The 20,668-nt window shown below is 34.9% G+C and overlaps 1 protein-coding gene across 8 annotated transcripts in view; it reads right to left on the bottom strand.

Annotated features, from left to right (window-relative positions):
- Positions 1-20,668, bottom strand: part of BRCA2 (BRCA2 DNA repair associated) — a 73,403-nt gene that overhangs the window by 8,465 nt on the left and 44,270 nt on the right. For 6 of the 8 annotated variants that reach the window (XM_074303526.1, XM_074303525.1, XM_074303523.1 and 3 more), the window contains 5 exons: positions 12,857-13,027; positions 11,978-12,335; positions 11,311-11,466; positions 10,331-10,475; positions 4,447-4,568 (listed from right to left, as the gene is read on the bottom strand). In XM_074303526.1, the coding sequence (XP_074159627.1) occupies positions 4,447-4,568; positions 10,331-10,475; positions 11,311-11,466; positions 11,978-12,335; positions 12,857-13,027 (952 nt within the window). Of the gene's footprint in view, positions 1-4,446; positions 4,569-10,330; positions 10,534-11,310; positions 11,467-11,977; positions 12,336-12,856; positions 13,028-20,668 lie in introns of those variants that run through there. The other 2 variants (XM_074303531.1, XM_074303530.1) reach the window with 2 other exon arrangements.

Below are 20,668 nucleotides of genomic sequence, written 5' to 3' on the forward strand. Positions count from 1 at the left end.
TCAGCCATTCTTCAATTGGTGGGCATCAACTCAATTTCCAGTTTCTAAGCACTACAAAAAGGGCTGCCATATTTTTGCACATATGGGTCCCTTTCCCTTCTTTTAGATCTCTCTGAGATATAATCCCAGGAGTAACACTGCTAGATCAAAGGGTAAGCACAGTTTGATAACTTTTTGAGTATACTTCCAAATTACTCTTCAGAATGGTTGGATTCGTTCAAAACTCCATCAACAATGCATCAGTGTCCCAGTTTTCCCACATTCCCCTCGAACATTTGTCATTATCTTTTCCTGTCATCCTAGCCAATCTGACAGGTGTATAGTGGTATCTCAGAATTGTCTTAATTTGCATTTCTCTGATCAATAACGATTTGGAACACTTTTTCATATGCCTAGAAAGTTTCAATTTCTTCATCTGAAAATTGTCTGTTCATATCCTTTGATAATTTATCAATTGGAGAATAGTTTGATATCTTATAGAGTCAATTATATGTTATAGAAATGAGATCTTTATCAGAACCTTTCTGTAAAAATGTTTTCCCAGTTTATTGCTTTCCTTATAATCTTATCTGCATTAGTTGTGTGTGTACAAAAGCTTTTTAACTTGACATAATCAAAAATTTCTATTTTGTGATAAATGATGATCTCTAGTTCTTTACAAATTCCTTCTTCCTCCACAGTTCTGAGAGGTAAAGTATCCTATGCTCTTCTAATTTACTTATAATCTCATTCTTTATGCCTAAATCATGAACCCATTTTGATCTTATCTTAAGTGTGAGTCAATTCCTAGTTTCTGCCATACTAATTTCCAATTTTCCCAGCAGTTTTTGTCAAATAGTGAATTCTTATCCCCAAAGCTGGGGTCTTTGGGTTTGTCAAACACTAGATTGCTATAGTTGTTGACTATTTTGTCCTGTGAACCTAACCTATTCCACTGATCTACTAATCTATTTCTTAGCCAGTACCAAATGGTTTTGATGACTGCTGCTTTATAATATAGCTTTAGATCAGGTACACCTAGACCACCTTCATCTGACTTTTCTTTCATTAGTTCCCTTGAAATTCTTGACCTTTTGTTCTTCCTGATGAATTTTGTTGTTACTTTTTCTAGGTCATTCAAATAGCTTCTTGGGAGTCTGATTGGTATAGCACTAAATAAATAGATTTGTCTAGTTAGTACTGTCACCTTTATTATATTTGCTCAATCTATCCACGAGTACTTAATATTTTTCCAATCATTTAGATCTGACTTTATTTGCTTGGAAAGTGTTTTGCAGTTTTGCTCATATAGTTCCTGACTTTCCCTTGGCAGATAGATTCCCAAATATTTTATAGTATCGACAATTATTTTAAATGGAATTTCTCTTTGTATCTCTTGCTATTGAATTTTGTTAGTGATGTATAAAAATGATGAGGACTTATATGGATTTATTTTGTATCCTGCAACTTTGCTAAAGTTGTAGATTATTTCTAATACTTTTTAGTTGATTCTCTGGGGTTCTCTAAGTATACCATCATATCATCTGCAAAGAGTGATAATTTGTTTTCCCCAAGGAACTTCTTAATTATAACCTGGGACCTAGTTTAGGTAAAAGCAATCTGTTCCCCCCCCCCAGATGTATTTTATTTTATTTTTAAACATGTATGTGTGTGTATGTAAACTTTTAAAATATACATTTCTTTATGAATCATGTTGGGAGAGAAAAATCAGAACAAAAGGGAAAAAACATAATAAACCAAACCAACAAAAACTGTGAACACAGCATGTGATGATTTACTTTGTATTTTCTTAGTTCTTGTTCTGGATGCTGATGGCATTTTTTTGTCCAATCTCTACTGGGACAGTTTTGGATCACTGAACCACTAAAAAGAACCAACTTTTTCCATAGTTGTTCATCTCATATTCTTGCTGTTATTGTGTACAATGTATTCCTGGTTCTGCTTGCTTCATTCAATATCATCTCATGTAAATCTTTCCAAGCCTTTCTAAAATCAGCTTGTTCATCATTTTTTTATAGAATTATATTCCATAACTTTCATATACCATAACTTATTCAGCCATTCCCCAATTAATAGGCATCTACTCATTTTCCAATTCTTTGTCACCACAAAAAGAGCTGCTACAAACATTTCTGTACATATAAGTCCCTTTCCTTCCTTTATGATTTCCTTGGCATACAGACCCTTGGTACTTCTGAGTCAAAAGGTATGCCCATTTTTATAACCCTTTGGACATAGTGCCAAATTGCATATTTGGTACATTTCTCTCCCCAGAATCAGTATATCACTAAGTAATATTATTTTTGTCACGCTACATTACATACATGTAACTTCTTATTCTTACCAATAGCTAGTTTTACAACCATTATATTACCATGAGCATCAATTGAAAAAACTGGGGATGATTAGCTTAGAGAAATCTCTAGGAAGACAAGATAGCTGTCTTCACATATAATAATATATGATTATGTGGAAGATGAATTCAGATTTGTTTAGTTTGGTTCCACAGAGTTCAACAAGAAGCAATAGCTTTAAGTTGCAAAGTTACAAAGGAAAGTATATTATCATGACTACTACTACTATTAATAATAAAGTAGTATTTACATAATGCTTTATGATTTGCAAAATGTTTTACAAGTATCATTTCATTTTATTGACACAATAACCCTTGGAGGCAGATATTGTTACTATCCCCTTTTTATAAAGAAAATTGGTATCAGGATAAATTTTTTAAAAATTAGAGCAATCTAGAAGTAGGATCTGGGCTGCCTTGAAGTGTTTAGGACAGAAATAGGAAATTTGAAAGAATTTAGGGGAAAGATAATGGGTTTAATTTTGGACATATTGATTTTGAAGTGCATATGGAACATCTAGTTTGAAAAGTCCAGTGGGCAGTTGGAGATGTGAAAGTGAAGCCCAAAAGAAAATTGGACTACAGTGTATACCTATGGCTGTACATAAGTCTGCTAAACCTAATGGAGCTGATAGGATCACTGAGAAAATGTGGAAGGAGAAGAAGAGAGATCTTAGAATAAAGTATCACAAAATTAGGGGTTATGATACACATGATGAAGGAGAAATCAAACCATTGGGATGGAAACCAAGAGAGAGGCAGCAACATTAATATCCAGAAAGGAGACATTATTTTGGTATGAGAGAATAAGGATAAAATGAGGATAATTCAGAATGCAGAGGAGAGGAAGAGATACAGTTAAAGTATAGATAAAGAAGGCTTAGCTTTAGGAGGCAGAAGAGCTGTTAGTCACAGACTGGGAGAAAGGAGGAATGGGAGATCATGGTAAGGAATTCTGAAATAAAAAGAAGACAAGAGAGGGTTCACACTTAATGGCCTTAATTTTTTTTGGTAAAGTAAAAATCAAGTGGGGCAGGGGACAGTCAGGGGAAAGCTGGAGAAAAAGACTTCATTGCTGTAGTAAAAGCTCAGCTGAGCTGGATAATATGGGGGGGAGGGGTTTAAATGTACTCAGTTGTAAGCATACTTGTGAAACTTCTTCCAGCTGTTTTTAATAGCTCCAGTAGAAGTGGAGGAGGAAGGAGGCAGGAATAATCCAGGGTGAAAGTTTGGCCAAGATATCATTGGCAACAACAAAAGACAAGGAATTTCAAAACAGAGGACAGTGTAGAGCCTAACAATTAGATTGAGATAAGAGAAGGAAGTAAGTGAAGTCAGGTTAGGGGTAATAGCTTAAGCAAGTGATGAAAGATAGATTAGAGATTTTAATAACCATGAAGAATGGGTTCAGGAAAGGTTAGATATAGGGAAAAGTGGAGTAACGGGATACAACTCAAGTTTCTAATTCCAACTATATAGGTAAAGTTGAGATTTTGTGTGACCATTCCTATTTGTGAATAAAGTTCTACAAAGCCCGTCAAGTGATTCAAGAAGGTTGAATTGGGGTATCTAAGGGATTTGAGGTAGCATATTTGTAAATATTAGTATAAAGGCAAGAATTAAGAGGAATAGAAGATTCTGATGTGGGTATTCCTTGAGAAAAAAAGAATGACTTAAGGGCAAGTATATTACAGCCATCATAATTAGGATTGGATGAAACATCTTAATTACATAGAGGTAAAAAGAGGAAAGATGAATAAGATCTATAAGGAAATTCTAAAGTAAATGAAATTAGAGGAAGATTTATGTATAAATCATATATAGGGTTGCTATCTGGGAAAATGTTAAACAATAATTCTCTCCATCCACCTAGCCTTCCTTTCACCTTTAATTCTTGCAATCAGTCCCTGAAATTTAGCTTCTTATTGCTACCTAATTCAAGGAATTACATCATCTTTCTTAGACTTTCTAGGGGGTACCACATATTCAATTAGCATTTTAATGCATGAAGGAATGGAGTTGATGCAGTTTCCTAAAGTGCTTAGGGTTCCCAACTTAGATATTAGGGTAATTGGATCATTTAAATGACTCACCTCAATGTAAGCTGGATCTGGTGCATTTTTAACTGCTTCATAAAGGTCTGCACCATCCTGCAAAGCACGAACCTGCTGTCTTGTTAGAATACGTGATAGCCCATGCTGTGTTGCACTGTTTTCTTTTAAAAAAGACAAATAAAGTTAAAATGCCAGAAATGTACATATATTTATTTACAACTTTTTCTTTTTCTTTTCTTTCTTTCTTTCTTTTTTTTTTTTTTTTTGCTGAGGCAATTAGGGTTAAGTGACTTGCCCAGGATCAGCACAGCTAGGAAGTGTTAAGTGTCTGAGATCAAATTTGAACTCAGATCCTTCTGACTTCAGGGCTGGTATTCTATCCACTGTGCCACCTAGCTGACCCTATAACTTTTAAAAATAAACTGTAAACTAGTGAACCAAGTTACACACTGACTATTTTAAAAACTATATATACGAAAACCAGAAAATAATTCTATATTAAGTTTTCAACTACTCTAATAAAACCAAACTGTCTATTTCATTCCTTTGATAGTAATACTTTTACTATGGAATAAAAGGGAAAGAATTTATTTATATAAGTGTACTCAAAATAGCAATGATCTAGTGAGATATTTTAAACCAATGATATCGCTGTTATTTTCTCTAAGATATACAATTTAGTATTATAGGAAAAGATGAAGTGTTAAACAAAATCTTCAAACAAATAAAAAAGGTAGATAGATCTACATATGGTGGAGCATCTGCTGCTTCTGATAACTGCTGTCCAGATTTATAAACCATAAATAAATATGGATGTGGAGATTAAAAAGCTGTATAAATGAGAAATATAAGGAAAAACTAAAGAAACTACAAGTTGATGAGAGAGGAATAATCAGTAAAATAATCTCTCCTAGAGTCCTCAACCCTTCAGAAATTGAAAGTTAAGATATAGTTCAGGGATAAAGGTATAAGGACAGGAGGAGATCACTAAAAGTCAGAATGAGGAAAGAATACAAAAAAGTATTCTGTAAAAAATCTAATCAGAACTGCAGGAAGACCTATGGAATGGACACAAGCTGCCAGTGTAGCTGAAAACTCTACTGAAAGAATGAAAGAAGAGGAAATGGCTCAGAAAAGGTGGGTCCTAAGGAAAAAAAAAATGGAAAATCCAGAACTCAAAATTCAGAATTCCTTAAAGTCAAAAGATGGAAAAATTGAACAGACACACAAGAGACCGAATATCAAAAGCTATTTATCTGGAAAACAGCATGGAAAGAAAATCTAAGAGTCTTTTGGGCTCCCTCACAATGATGAAACAAAAAACATGAATATCAAATTTCAAGACAATTCAATAATTACTTATTAACCTACTCTATGTTGGACATTGTGCTATGTGAGGGGTACACAAGCTAAAAACAAAAAACAGTCTCTGTCCTCAAAGAGCTTACATTCTATTGGTGAAATGGACAGAGCACTAGATATAGTGATTATTTAGAACTGACAATGATTAGGGAAAAAAACAGAGAGGGAAGAGAAAGGATTAAGCATTTATGTTGCACCTGCAACTTTTACAATTATTATCTCATTTGATTTTCACAACTCTGAGAGATGGGGTGCTAATAGTGCCCCCTTCCCCCTTTTAAAGTTGAGGGAACTGAGGCTAAGTGACTTGCCCAGGGTCACACAGATAATAAGTGCAAAAGGCCAAGACTGAACTCAAGTCTTCCCTGGCTCTAGGACTACATGCCTCAAAAAAAAAAAAAAAAAAAAAAAAAAAAATCTATAAAACTAGAAACATATGAAATATAAAAAATATATTCACAGGATTATAAAATAAGAGCTAGGTGAGACCTTTAAATTTTTATAGATGAAGAACTGATGTCCAGAAATAGCAAGTGATTTGCCTATGATCACAAGGGTTCTATGTGGCAGAGCCAGGATTTGAATTTGAATCTTCTAATTCCAAATTCAATACACTTTCCACTATATTTTTTGCTGGTACTCTCCAAACTTCAGAAGGAAGAGGATTAGTCAAACAGGGTCTCCCATATGACTATATATCTTCTATCTTTAAAAAAAAAAATTACTCCCCAATTACATTTAAAATTGTCTTTAACATTAAAAAAATTTTTTGATTACCAAATTCTCTCATCCCTCCTCTCTGAAATGATAAATAATCTAATATAGGTTTATACATGGGCCAGTATGTAAAGCATATTCTATTTTGTGGGAGAAAGACAGAAAGATGGAGTGTAAAAGAAAGGAAGGATTCTAGGAAGGAAGAGAAGAAGGAAAGAAAGGAAGAATTTAGAATCTATCAGTTCTTGGAGGCAGATAGCATCCTTTTTGTCTTGAGTTCTTTAGGATTGTTTTGGATCACTGTTTTGCTGAGAATAGCTAGTTCATTCATATCTGCACATCATACAATGTTGTTACTCACTTCACTCTGACTCAGTTCATGCAAGTCTTTCAGGTTGTTCTGAAATCATCCTGCTTATCATTCATTTTTTAAATAATGTGCCTTCCATCTTTTGATGTGCTTGTTTCCAGCCTGATTTCCAGCTTTCTCCTGGGAAAGAGGAATAGTAGCTTCCACTTATGAATAATCATTCTCACCTGTGTGTACACATCTCAGGGATTCCAAACTACTGTAGGTCCATCGTCTAAATCCTATTCCCATCCCCTTCAACTCTCCTACCCCAAAGTCTGCCCACTCTTTCTACTGTACCCTTTGGAATATTTGTTCCAAACATCCCTTCATCCTAAATTTTTTCTTCTCTAATTCTCCATCTTCTAGCTATCACTGAAACCTATCAAACCCATTGATGACCTGGCCTCCTGGGCCACTTTTTTTCAGTACTGACTGTACCTTCACTCATTTCCCTCTAGTAGGAATAGGGGAATTGAAATAAAACTCCTTGCTCCCCATTGTCATTTCCAGGTTCCTCTTCTATCCCCAACACTCAGCAAGTTCTCATTTGAGGTTCATACTATCCATATGGATTCACCACCTAATCAAAACCTGGTAACTAGACCTCAAGGTTACTCTCCTTCCTTTCTCAATATCTCAATTCTCATTTCCTCCCCTCATATCTTTATATTTGGAAACTTCAACATAAATACTGACAGCCTCAAAGAACCTAAACACTAAGTTCCTCAACCTATTCACTTCCCATAAGATACTCCTCCACCCCTCTTCAGGCACACACAAAGGTGCTCATCCATTAGATTTTGCTATCACCTACAAATGTACCACCTCCATGTTTAAAAATTCCCAACCTTTCTCATTCTGGTCATAATCTATTGGTTTTCTGTATCTCCCTCTCCCTTCACTTAAACCCCACTCTTTGGCCATATCATGATTTTCAGTCCCTCACTCTCTAGGTTTTTTCAAGCCATTTCCCTTGTATTAGTCACTCTCTCATCTTTGCCCCAGATTCGTCCCATGGTGAACAAGTTCAATTCTACATACAGTCTTCACCTCTAGACTTTCTAGCCCTCTTAACATGTCACTGATTGGATTCTGACAAATCTCAGTCTTGGATCACTCCCATAGCCTTATACATACATGGTGGAAATGAAGGTGAAGGCAATCATGTAGCTGTCCTCAATGTGTCTTCTACAAATTTGTTATAAAACTCCAAGTGGACCTTCACTGCTATTAGGCAATTTTATCATATGTCCTTTTCAAATCACTATCCCTCTTTCCATCTTTAGAAGTAGCTCTTCTAAATTTTATCTTTCCTCAAACCTCCCACCTTCAGTTGAAAATCTTGCTTCACACTTCACAGAAGTTTATACATTTGCCATGAACTTCCACTTCTCCCCTTTTCCTTATCTCCTGTCACTCATGTGCTTTCCGTCACTATCTTTGCCTTCATCCTTCATATGAAGATGTGACCTCATTACTTAGCAAGGCTTATCCCTTTACCTAAACAAATGATCCTATTCTATCCCATTTCCTCCATCAGATTGCTCCCTCTGTAATCTCCACTCTTTCACTTCAATCTTTCCCTTTTTATTGGCTCATTCTCTAGTGATTACAAATATGCCCAAGTCTTTTTCACTTCATCTGATCTTTCCATTCATGCTATTTTCCTATTTCTTTTGTCCTTTATGGCCAAATCCCTTGAAAAGGCCACCCACAAAAGATGACTGCACCTTTTCTTTTGACTCTCAATTCCTTACAAACTGGATCAGTACTCTTTTTCTTAACTTCTGAAATCTTTTGATTTATTTATACATCTTCACTAAACAAAAATCTTCTTCCATTTCCATAACATAGACAGTTCTACCTGATAAAGCCTATTAACTTTTAACCTTTGATCTGGTTCTTTAGCTGTCTGGAAGAAATGTTATGATGGGCTCTAAAAGCCAAAAAGAAGAGTTTTTTGTTTGTTCTTTTTTTTTTTTTCTTTTTTTCTTCTTTTTCTGAGGCTGGGGTTAAGTGACTTGCCCGGGGTCACACAGCTAGGAAGTGTTTTAAGTGTCTGAGACCACATTTGAACTCGGGTCCTCCTGAATTCAGGGCTGGTGCTCTATCCACTACGCCACCTAGCTGCCCTATGTTTGTTCTTTTAAATATGACAATCATATAGTCAAACTAAGCAACTTTAGGGACAGACTTGTAAGTGAGATAACACTTAAACAGAGCTTTCAGAAAAGTTAGTCTAGGAGGCAAAGCTGAGAAAACTGCTACCTGTAGATAGTCTATACAAAGGCCCAGAGATGTACAAGATAAAACCATAGTGAATAAAAGCAGAACAATGTGACTGAAAAGTAGAAAAGAAGGCAGCCTTAATCACTGAATGGCTTTTGCTTCAGTCAAAATGAAATCTGGGGAAAACCTTAGCTTAAAAAGATCTAGGCCTTCCACTGTTTTCAGGGCCATCTCCAGTCGTCCTAATCTATATCTGGCCACTGGACCCCAAATGGCTTTGGAGGAGAAAGTGAGATTGGTGACTGTTACACAAGTTTTCTTCACTCAAATTCAATTCATTTCAAGCCTTACCTTCCTGATGTCATGAACAGTTCCTGCCAGAATGAAGGACAAACATCAAAATAAGCAATGTTAGGGGCATACTTGTAGGTGAGAGGAAAAGTCTGTGAAAGCACCTGAGCAGATCTCTCAGGAAAACTAGAGAATCTAGGAGGCGTAGTTAATAAAACAGCATACCTTGGTGTCCATCTATTCAAAGGCCTAGATATAGAAGATGAAATATCATGTACAAGATAAACCAATGCGAGCACAAGCCAAACAGTGTGACAGAAAAATAGTATGTGAAGTAATCTGATGTTAAATAACTCTGGAAAGGCCAGCTGGAATCAGAGTGGGAAGTGTTTTAATGTAAGAAAGAGGAGTTTTTATCAGATCCTAGAAGTCAGAGGCAGCCACTGGAGTTTTCTGAGCAAGGAAGAGTTATCAGATTTGTGCAATAAATACATCTCTCAGAGAATTAGTAAATTCATAATTCTCATACAAATATGACAATTTTGAACTAGCTCACTGAAAATTTTACACAGTGAATAAAGTGAAAACTAACTAGAATACTAAGAATAAACGGGACAGTGGACAGAACACTAGCCATAGAGTCAGAAAGAACTGAATTTAATTCTAGCCTTAGACTACTAGCTGTGTGATTCTGAACAAGTCATTAAACCTTGTATCCCTCACTTTCCTCATCTGTAAAATGAGCTGGAGAAGAAAATGAAAAACCACCCCAGTATCTTTACCAAGAAAACCCCAAATGGGGTCACAAAGAGTCAGAAAAGACTGAAAACAATACTAGCAAGCATAACTAGATTGAACAATTCCTAGTTGGTAGAAAAACTTACATAAAGCCTTCTAACAAGAAGAGAAATTATGTTAAAATTTAAAACTTCTAATAATATATTTACATAAGTGAAATTTTGAAATATTTACCTTCATGTTTTTCAAATTCTGCTTGTATTTTTGTAAGTAAGGCTTCCAGTTTTTTTTGCTGACATTCTGCATGCTTTAAAGCTTCCTTTTCTTCTGCTCGTTCATTACGAAATATATATAATCCAGATAATGTTTTCTCCATCCACTTGAATGTTTTACAAAAATATCTAGATTAAAATTTTAAAATCCAGCTTCCATGCATTCTATCATATTTCCAAAAGAATGTTGAAAGTTAACAGGTTTTATCAAGTAGAATTGTCTATATTATGGTAATGGCAAAAGATTTTTGTTTAGTGATGCTGTATAAATATACAGAGGATCCTCATTACTTGGAGATTCCATATTTGAAAATTCCCCCAAATCAATATTAACTGTACTTTTGCAAATATGAATAAAATTCAAAAATTTGAGCCTCCTGATGTACATCTGAAGTCAAATAAGGCAATGCTCTACATTCCTGTTTCTATACTACACTATAAATAAAAATTATTGAACTTACTTATCCTTTTTGAAGTCCATCTAATGCCATGTTTTCCACATCTTTATGTTTTTTTTTGTGTGTGTGATTTTGCTACTTAAAATGACCCCCAAAAATAATGCTAGCACAAAAAGGCTTTGATGTCCTTACAGAAGATATGTGAGTTAGATAAGCTTTGTTCAGGCAAACGCTATAGTGCTATTAGCATGAATTCAAGGTTAATGTGTTAATAATACAATCCAAAAAAAGTAAGAGGAAATTCACTGATCTGTCAATGAAATTATTCCAGAAAGTGCTGAAGTAAATGTTATGACCAAAAGTGCACAAGTAACCCAACTCTGTATTTCCCCTCAAAACAATAATTTTATATTTGCTAATCCAGTGTTCATTGTCAATCTATAGACCATGATTTCTATGAATGACAAGACATGAGTATATTTCTGTGTGCAGCATGAAGACTGTTTATATAAATTCAATTGGAAGTATCAAGCTTATGTCATACCTGGGTAGGATAAACTCTTTGAACAACTATATCCACACAGCCAACATTTCCACCTTCACTAAAGAGTGATGATAAGGGCAATGGAAACGGTCTGGGATCTGAAAAGAAGCCCAATTTGGTATACCAACAAGCAGGTCGAGTGCTATTAGCTGAAAGCTGGAAAAATTAAATGTGAATAAATTAAAAATTCTCAAAACGAAAAAGTTGATTACAACTTTTCTTTTTTCATCTATATTCAATTTTAAAAATAGACATTACACATATATTAGTTTATATAATCAAAAGTGCAAAAAGGGTGCTCCATCATGGCCCTTGGCTACTTAATCCCACTGGAGCAAAGTCTCTACTGAGGTAGCACAAGAGGAAGGAAGCTGGTAAGATGTCAGGAAAATGAAAGCCGAACTAAAACATCTGACCCAAAATTTACCATTACTTTGCTTGTTATGTTGATGGATAGTTGGGATAGGAAAAACTTGTTACTTTCCCAAAAAGTTTTAAAAAGAATGTTTAATTAGGCATTAATTGCACTCAGCTTATTGAATTTATACTTTGAGTAGGTTTTCATTAAATAAAATTTATAAACAGATTTTAAAAGCTCAATAATGCAAAACTTCTATTTAAATTTTACTAATAAATTTTAAGAAACAAAGAATAAGATTTTCTTTACCTTTAACATAAGAGATGGCGGAGCTTCAAAAGGTGTGCATGCCTCCTGAGAGCCTATCAGTTCTGCTCCATGAGTTATAATCTTCTGACCAACAGTCAATTTGCCCTTGTGTAAGAGAGCTAAGAGGGGAATGTCTAACAGTGCCTTAATTGCATACCATCCATCTGTAACTTCAATAACTGCTGATTCTTTTTTGGTGTCCACCTTACTGTTTTTACTGTTGGCAGTTATAGACATATTTGTTCCTGATGAAATTATTTCAGAAACACAAAGCACCAATGTTTTTGCAGCTGTTTCATCTCTTTCCATTATCTTTTTAATAGCTGATCTTCTGCTCTTATCAATTTCTATGTCATATCTAAAAAGATACAATATTAAAAAGTACAAGTTTTATATTTGGTGAACTGGAAAGTCACAGGGTAAAAAAACAAACAAACAAACAAAAAACAAAACAAAACAAAACAAAACAACAACAAAAAAACACCCTACATGGAAGAGCTTAAAACGCACTCAATCTGGCAATTCATATTGTAATCACATGAATATAAACATAAGTAAAAATTATACAAATTTAACCCAGTTCTGTTACCATACAGAGTCATTAGCATTGGAACATTATTTGCTAGGCTGGCCGTTCATATTCATATTCTTTTGGCATTTCAAAAGGACAGGGTTTTATAATAACTTTGAATTTTGTATCAGGTATTAGTAGTCATTGGGGGAAAGAATGACGAATGATGGGCAGTGGCTTGCATAGACAGGAAGAGGATGAGTTGTAGTGATATCCAATCTAAGCATCAATGAAACGTGCTGTCATCTCTGGCATGTATGGTTCAAATTATGAATCTCTATGAATTAACATTGCTGCTCTATACTTACCTATATTTCAGTTGGAGAAGCACCCGTTCTGGAGTTAAGCACCTACTAGCAAATTCCTTAGGAAAGGTAAATTCCATGGCTGATAGTTTCCATATAATCCATCTATAGTGGTTATATACCCAGGTTTTAGTAATAAGTTTTGGATCAACACCAGGAGTATCACATAGAGCCCTGCACATAAAATGAATAAGAAAAAAAAGTAAACAATAATTTATCTGGGTTAAAAATACAAAAGTCTTATTGTATATATTACAATTATTTTTTTTAATTTAATTTTTATTTTATTTTATCATTATAACTTTTTTTTTTTTGACAGTACATATGCATGGGTAATTTTTTATAACATTATCCCTTGCACTTACTTCTGTTCAGATTTTTTCCCTTCCTCCCCCAAATGGCAGGCAGTCTTATACATGTTAAATATATTACAATATATTCTAGATACAATATATGTGTGTAGAACCAAATTTCTTGTTGCACAGGAAGAATTGGATTCAGAAGGTAAAAATAACAGTTTACACTCATTTCCCAGTGTTCCTTTTCTGGATGTAGCTGATTCTGTCCACCATTAATCAATTGGAATTGGATTAGCTCTTCTCTATGTTGAAGATATCCACTTCCATCAGAATACATCCTCATACAGTATCATTGTTGAAGTGTATAATGATCTTCTGGTTCTGCTCGTTTCACTTAGCATCAGTTGATGTAAGTCTCTCCAAGCCTCTCTGTATTTCTCCTGTTGGTCATTTCTTACACAACAATAATATTCCATAACATTCATATACCATAATTTACCCAACCATTCTCCAATTGATGGACATCCATTCATCTTCCAGTTTCTAGCCACTATGAAAAGGGCTGCCACAAACATTTTGGCACATACAGGTCCCTTTCCCTTTTTTAGTATTTCCTTGGGATATAAGCCCAGTAGTAGTATGGCTGGGTCAAAGGGTATCCACATTTTGATAACTTTTTGGGCATAATTCCAGATTGCTCTCCAGAATGGTTGGATTCTTTCACAACTCCACCAACAATGCATCAGTGTCCCAGTTTTCCCACAGCCCCTCCATCATTATTTGTTCCTGTCATCTTAGCCAATCTGACAGATGTGTAATGATATCTCAGAGTTGTCTTAATTTGCATTTCTCTGATCAATAGTGATTTGGAACACTCTTTCATATGAGTAGAAATAGTTTTAATTTCATCATCTGAAAATTGTCTGTTCATATCCTTTGACCATTTATCAATTGGAGAATGGCTTGATTTCTTATAAATTAAGTCAATTCTCTGTATATTTTGGAGATGAGGCCTTTATCAGAACCTTTAACTGTAAAAATGTTTTCCCAATTTGTTACTTCCTTTCTAATCTTGTTTGCATTAGTTTTGTTTGTGCAGAAACTTTTTAATTTGGTGTAATCAAAATTTTCTATTTTGTGATCAATAATGGTCTCTAGTTCTCCCTTGGACACAAACTCCTTCCTCCTTCACAAGTCTGAGAGGTAAACCATCCTCTGTTCCTCCAATTTATTTATGATTTCGTTCTTTATGCCTAAATCTTGGACCCATTTTGATCTAATCTTAGTATGTGGTGTTAAATGTAGGTCCATGCCTAGTTTCTGCCATACTAATTTCCAGTTTTCCCAGCAGTTTTTGTCAAATAATGAATTCTTATCCCAAAATTTGGGATCTTTGGGTTTGTCAAACACTAGATTGCTATTTTTATTCACTATCTTGCCCTGTGAACCTAACCTATGCCACTGATCAACTACTCTATTTCTTAGCCAATACCAAATGGTTTTGGTGACTGTTGCTTTATAATATAGTTCTAGATCAGGTACAGCTAGACCACCTTCATCTGACTTTTTTTCCATTACTTCCCTTGAAATTCTCGACCCTTTGTTGTTCCATATGAATTCTGTTGTTATTTTTTCTAGGTTATTAAAATAGTTTCTTGGAAGTCTAATTGGTATAGCACTAAATAAATAGATTAGTTTAGGAAGTATTGTCATCTTAATTATATTCGCTCGGCCTATCCAAGAGCACTGAATGTCTTTCCAATTATTTAAATCTGACTTTATTTTTGTGGCAAGTGTTTTGTAATTTTGCTCATATAATTCCTGACTCTCCTTTGGTAGATATATTCCCAAATATTTTATACTATCGACCGTTATTTTGAATGGGATTTCTCTTTGTATCTCTTGCTTTTGGATTGTGTTGGTAATGTATAAAAATGCTGAGGATTTATGTGGATTTATTTTGTATCCTGCGACTTTGCTAAAATTCTGAATTATTTCTAATAGCTTTTTAGCAGAGTCTTTGGGGTTCTCTAAGTATACCATCATGTCATCTGCGAAAAGTGATAATTTGATTTCCTCATTTCCTACTCTAATTCCTTGAATCTCTTTCTCAGCTCTTATTGCTGAGGCTAGAGTTTCTAGTACTATATTGAAAAGTAATGGTGATAGTGGGCAACCTTGTTTCACTCCTGATCTTACAGGAAAGGTTCTAGTTTATCGCCATTACATATGATGTTTACTGAAGGTTTTAAATATATGCTCCTTATTATTTTAAGGAATAGTCCATTTATTCCTATACTCTCAAGCGTTTTTAGTAGGAATGGATGTTGGATTTTATCAAATGCTTTTTCTGCATCTATTGAGATGATCATATGGTTTTTATTAATTTGATTATTAATATGGTCAATTATACTCATAGTTTTCCTAATATTAAACCAGCCCTGCATTCCTGGTATAAATCCCACTTGGTCATAGTGTATTATCCTGGGGATGATTTTCTGAAGTCTATTTGCTAATATCTTATTTAAGATTTTAGCAACAATATTCATTAAGGAAATTGGTCTATAGTTTTCTTTCTCAGTTTTCGATCTACCTGGTTTAGGTATCAGTACCATGTCTGTGTCATAGAAGGAATTTGTTAGGACTCCTTCAATCCCTATTTTTTCAAACAGTTTACATAGCATTGGAGTTAGTTGTTCTTTAAATGTTTGGTAGAATTCATATGTAAATCCATCTGGTCCTGGGGACTTTTTCTTAGGAAGTTGGTTAATAGCTTGATCTATTTCTTTTTCTGAGATGGGACTATTTAGACTACTTACTTCTTCCTCTGTTAATCTGGGCAAGTTATATTTTTGAAGGTATTCTTCCATTTCATTTAAGTTATCGAATTTATCGGCATAAAGTTGAGCAAAGTAGCTCCTAACTATTGTTCTAATTTCTTCTTCATTAGTGGTGAGTTCACCCTTTTCATTTTCAAGACTAACAATTTGCTTTTTCTCTTTCCTTTTTTTAATCAGGTTTACTAAGGGTTTGTCTATTTTGTTGGTTTTTTCATAAAACCAACTCTTAGTTTTATTAATTAATTCAATAGTTTTTTTACTTTCAATTTCATTAATCTCACCTTTTATTTTTTGAATTTCAAGTTTTGTGTTTGTCTGGGGGTTTTTAATTTGTTCCTTTTCTAGAAATTTGAGTTGTAAGTCCAATTCGTTGGCCCTCTCTCTATTTTATGCAAGTAGGCCTGTAGAGATATAAAACTTCCCCTTATTACTGCTTTGGCTGTATCCCACACATTTTGGTATGATGTCTCATTATTGTCATTCTCTTGGGTGAAGTTATTAATTATGTCTATGATTTGCTGTTTTACCCAATCATTCTTTAGTATAAGATTATTTAGCTTCAATTATTTTTTGGTCTATTTTCCCCTGGCTTTTTATTAAATGTAATTTTGATTGCATTATGGTCTGAAAAGGATGCATTTACTATTTCTGCCTTACTGCATTTGATTTTGAGGTTTTTATGCCCTAGTATATGATCAATTTTTGTATAGGTTCCATGAACTGCTGAGAAGAAAGTATACTCCTTTCTGTCTCCATTTAGCTTTCGCCAAAGATCTATCATATCAAACTTTTCTAGTATTCTATTTACCTCTTTGACTTCTTTCTTATTTATTTTGTGGTTTGATTTATCTAATTCTGAGAGTGCAAGGTTGAGATCTCCCACTATTATAGTTTTGCTATCTATTTCCTCTTGCAGCTCTCTTAATTTCTCTTTTAAGAATTTAGATGCTGCACCACTTGGTGCATATATGTTTAATATTGATACTGCTTCATTATTGATGCTGCCCTTTAGCAGGATATAATGCCCTTCCTTATCTCTTTTAATTAGATCAATTTTTGTTTTTGCTTGATCTGAGATGAGGATGGCTACTCCTGCTTTTTTGGTTTTGCCTGAAGCATAATAGATTCTGCTCCACCCTTTTACTTTTAATTTGAATGTCTCACCCTGTTTCAGGTGTGTTTCCTGTAAACAACATATAATAGGGTTCTGACTTTTAATCCAGTCTGCTAACCGCTTCCTCTTTTAGAGGCAGTTTGCCCCATTCACATTTATGGTTAGAATGACTAATTCTATATTGCTTGCCATCCTATTAGCCCCTGCTTATGCTTTTCCCCTTTCCTTCCCTCTTACCCCCCTACCCAGTATTAAACTTGTGAACAGCCCTCCCTTTTTAGGCTCCCTCCCCCACCTTAAAGTTCCTCCCCTTATTTTACCCCTTTTCCTCCAAATTTCTGTATTCCCTTCCCCTTAGTTTACTCCTTCCCTTTCACTTTTCAATGAAGTGGAAGAAGTTTCACCATAAATCGAATATGTGTATTGATACACACTATGTTCATCTCCTTCCTTTCTTTCTCTCAGATACAATAGGTTACCTTTGCCTCTTCATGAGATGTAGTACCACCACTTTACACTTTTTTATGATATAATTTTCTTTCCACCTCTAGTTTCTAAGACAGATTGTACATATGTTCTTTACATATTTTTTTGGCAGAAGTATAGTTCTCAAGATTTCTTTTTACCTTTTTAGAAATCTCTTGAGTTCTGTATTTGAAGATCAAACCTTTTATGTAGGTCTGGTTTTTTCATCAAAAATAGATGGAATTCATTTATTTCGTTAAGTGTCCATCTTCTTCCCTGGAAAACGATGCTCATTCTTGCTGGGTAAGTTATTCTTGGCTGCATACCAAGTTCCTTAGCCTTTCGGAATATCATGTTCCAGGCCCTTCGTTCTTTTAATGTGGATGCTGCTAGATCTTGGGTTATCCTTATTGTGGATCCTCCATATCTGAATTGCTTTTTTCTAGCAGCTTCCAATATCTTTTCCTTCGTCTGATGGTTCTTGAACTTGGCCACTATATTTCTTGGAGTTTTGATTTTAGGGTCCCTTTCAGTAGGTGATCAATGAATTTTTTCAATGTCTATTTTACCCTCTGTTTCCAGAACGTCTTGGCAGTTCTCTTTGATAATTTCCTCGAAAATAGTGTCCAAGCTCTTTTTTTCCTCACATTTTTCAGGGAGTCCGATTATTCTCAAATTGTCTCTCCTGGATCTGTTTTCCAGGTCTGTTGTCTTTCTGATAAGGTACTTGACATTCTTTTCAATTGTTTCATTTCTCTGGTTTTGCTTGACTACCTCTTGGTTTCTCCTTGAGTCATTCATTTCTACTTGTTCCAGTCTAATTTTCAATGATGTATTTTCTTCACTCACTTTTTTTATATCTCTTTGTAATTGTCCAATTGAGTTTTTATCTTCTATGGATTTTTTTTCCATTTTATCCATTTTATTTTTTAGAGAGCTGTTTTCTTTTTCCAGCTCACTAATCCTGTTTTCCTTGGAGTTGTTTATCTTTTCCAGCTCACTAATCTTGTTTCTCAATGATTTGATTTCTTTATCCACTGTGTCTTTGAATGCATGGGATGACTTCTCCAGGCTTTCTTGCCAAGCTTCCCTTTCCTTTTCCCATTTCTCTTCCAGCTCTCTTGTGAGAGCCTTTTTGATTTCCTCTATGAGATTCTTTTGTATTGAGGAGCAGCTCATATCCCCCTTAGGGGATTCATCTGGGGACAGTCTGTTTTTAGTCTCCTCAGTGTTTGAAGTCTGCTCTCTCTCCATACAAAAGCTGTCAATGGTTAGAGCCCTTTTGAATTTTTTGTTCATTTTGTCAGAGTAGGAATCGAAGAAAACAAATTGACAAGAGACACAATAGGTCTGTTTTTGGGGGGATGGGGCTGGATGGTATTAATGGGCTTCCTCTACAGACTGGGGATAGGGCAGCAGAGAGCCACTAACAGAACAGCAATGACTGTACTGAGTCTGCACTCTGAGGCTCTGAGAACGCGCTGAGTCAGTCCAGGTGAGGGTTGGGGGTGGCCGGGTTCTGAGAGACGCTGGCTTTCTGGGGTTTTAATCTTCACCTCCAGTGTTTACACCCTCTCCGCTGCTCCTAGCTTGCTGCCAAGATGGAGTATCCACACTGGGGAAAAAGTCTTTTTGCAGAAACGGCAGAGATCGTACCCTTTCCCCTCCGGTCTGAGCTGTGTGAGCTGCCCTGTCTTGCCCTCAGTCTGCGCCCAGTCTGATAGACCCTCCCCCGAGCAAACACAGACCTTTTCTGGCGACTTTCAAGGATGTCTTCTCTTGGTGATTATTTGTGGATTTCTTTCTGGGTCAAACATTAAGTCTGAGGCTTGTCATGAAGTAAGTTCTGAGAGAAAATGAGGAGCTCAAGCAGCTGTCTGCCTCCACGCCGCCATCTTGGCCGGAAGTCGTATATATTATAATTATAATAAATAATTTAAATCCAGAAAATTATTTAGCACCAGAATACTGAGCAAATAACTATTTTACTTAAGCAATATAACTATTGTTGAGTAATATTCTTATTGTTGAAATCCTAGAAATAGGAAACTGCAGTTATGAAGTCAATGGTCCTTGACCATAGAGAAAACAGGATATCCAGCAGATAATATGGAGTTCTAGGGGTCATAGGTTCAAGGCCAGATAAAAAGAAATTTGGGCCAAGGAAGGTGGAAGTGAGAATTGACTCAGTGAGGAACTACTGCCAAAAGATGTGGGTTCCTTAGTGTATGTATGGCCCTAGTCCCAAGGCTATAAATAGTTTCAGACTGAGGATAATTTTATGTTAGAGAGTAAAAAGTTTTGGGAGCTTAGCAGTCTGTAGTTCAAAATTACTAAGAAAAGTAGTGTGACAATCTCCATTTAAGACAAACTTAGCAAATTAACAGAAAATATGTGGGCTCCCATGATCACACAACACTGCAGGCTTTCATGAAGATTCACTTCAGAGCTTGCCACCAATGATTGTTCTAACATTTATAATGTTTTCCTTGGGAACAAATTAATACAAGGATAAGGGAATGGATCTAAGTTCATATTCTGCTTCAGATACTTCTGTGACCCTGAGCAAGTCACTGAACCTCTCAGTCTTAGCTTTCTCATCTGTAGGATAAAATGCTTTATAAATCTTAATGTTTCAGCTTTCTTCTCGAGAGCTGTATGTCAAAATAAAGGTATTTCTTTTTTATATTAAAAAAAATTTCACATGTGAAAGTAGGTTTTTGCAAAAAGTTGTCTTTGGGTATTTTTTCAAAGCTGGAATTTTAAAAGAAATGAAGATGATCTTAAAAAAACTAACAAAATTCAATTGTTAATGGATTTAAATCAAATAACTTTTAGACTGTATAAAAAATATAAAGTGACATTTTTCAGAGTTAAACTAAAATTTAAAGTTTTTTTTAGTATTATTTAGTATTTTTTGCTTACCAGAAATATATAATTACAGTGATATATTGGTACTGAATTATGATAACATGGAATAGTGAGCAAATATTTGTAGAATTTAATATTTCTACATAAAAATTTAGTTTAAAAATAGAGTAAAACAAACTATTCTAAAACCCTACACAAATACAAATTTTGGAAGGATATGCAGAGG

Source organism: Sminthopsis crassicaudata, chromosome 3 (genome assembly GCF_048593235.1).
Source record: "Sminthopsis crassicaudata isolate SCR6 chromosome 3, ASM4859323v1, whole genome shotgun sequence".
Taxonomy (NCBI): Eukaryota; Metazoa; Chordata; class Mammalia; order Dasyuromorphia; family Dasyuridae; genus Sminthopsis; species Sminthopsis crassicaudata.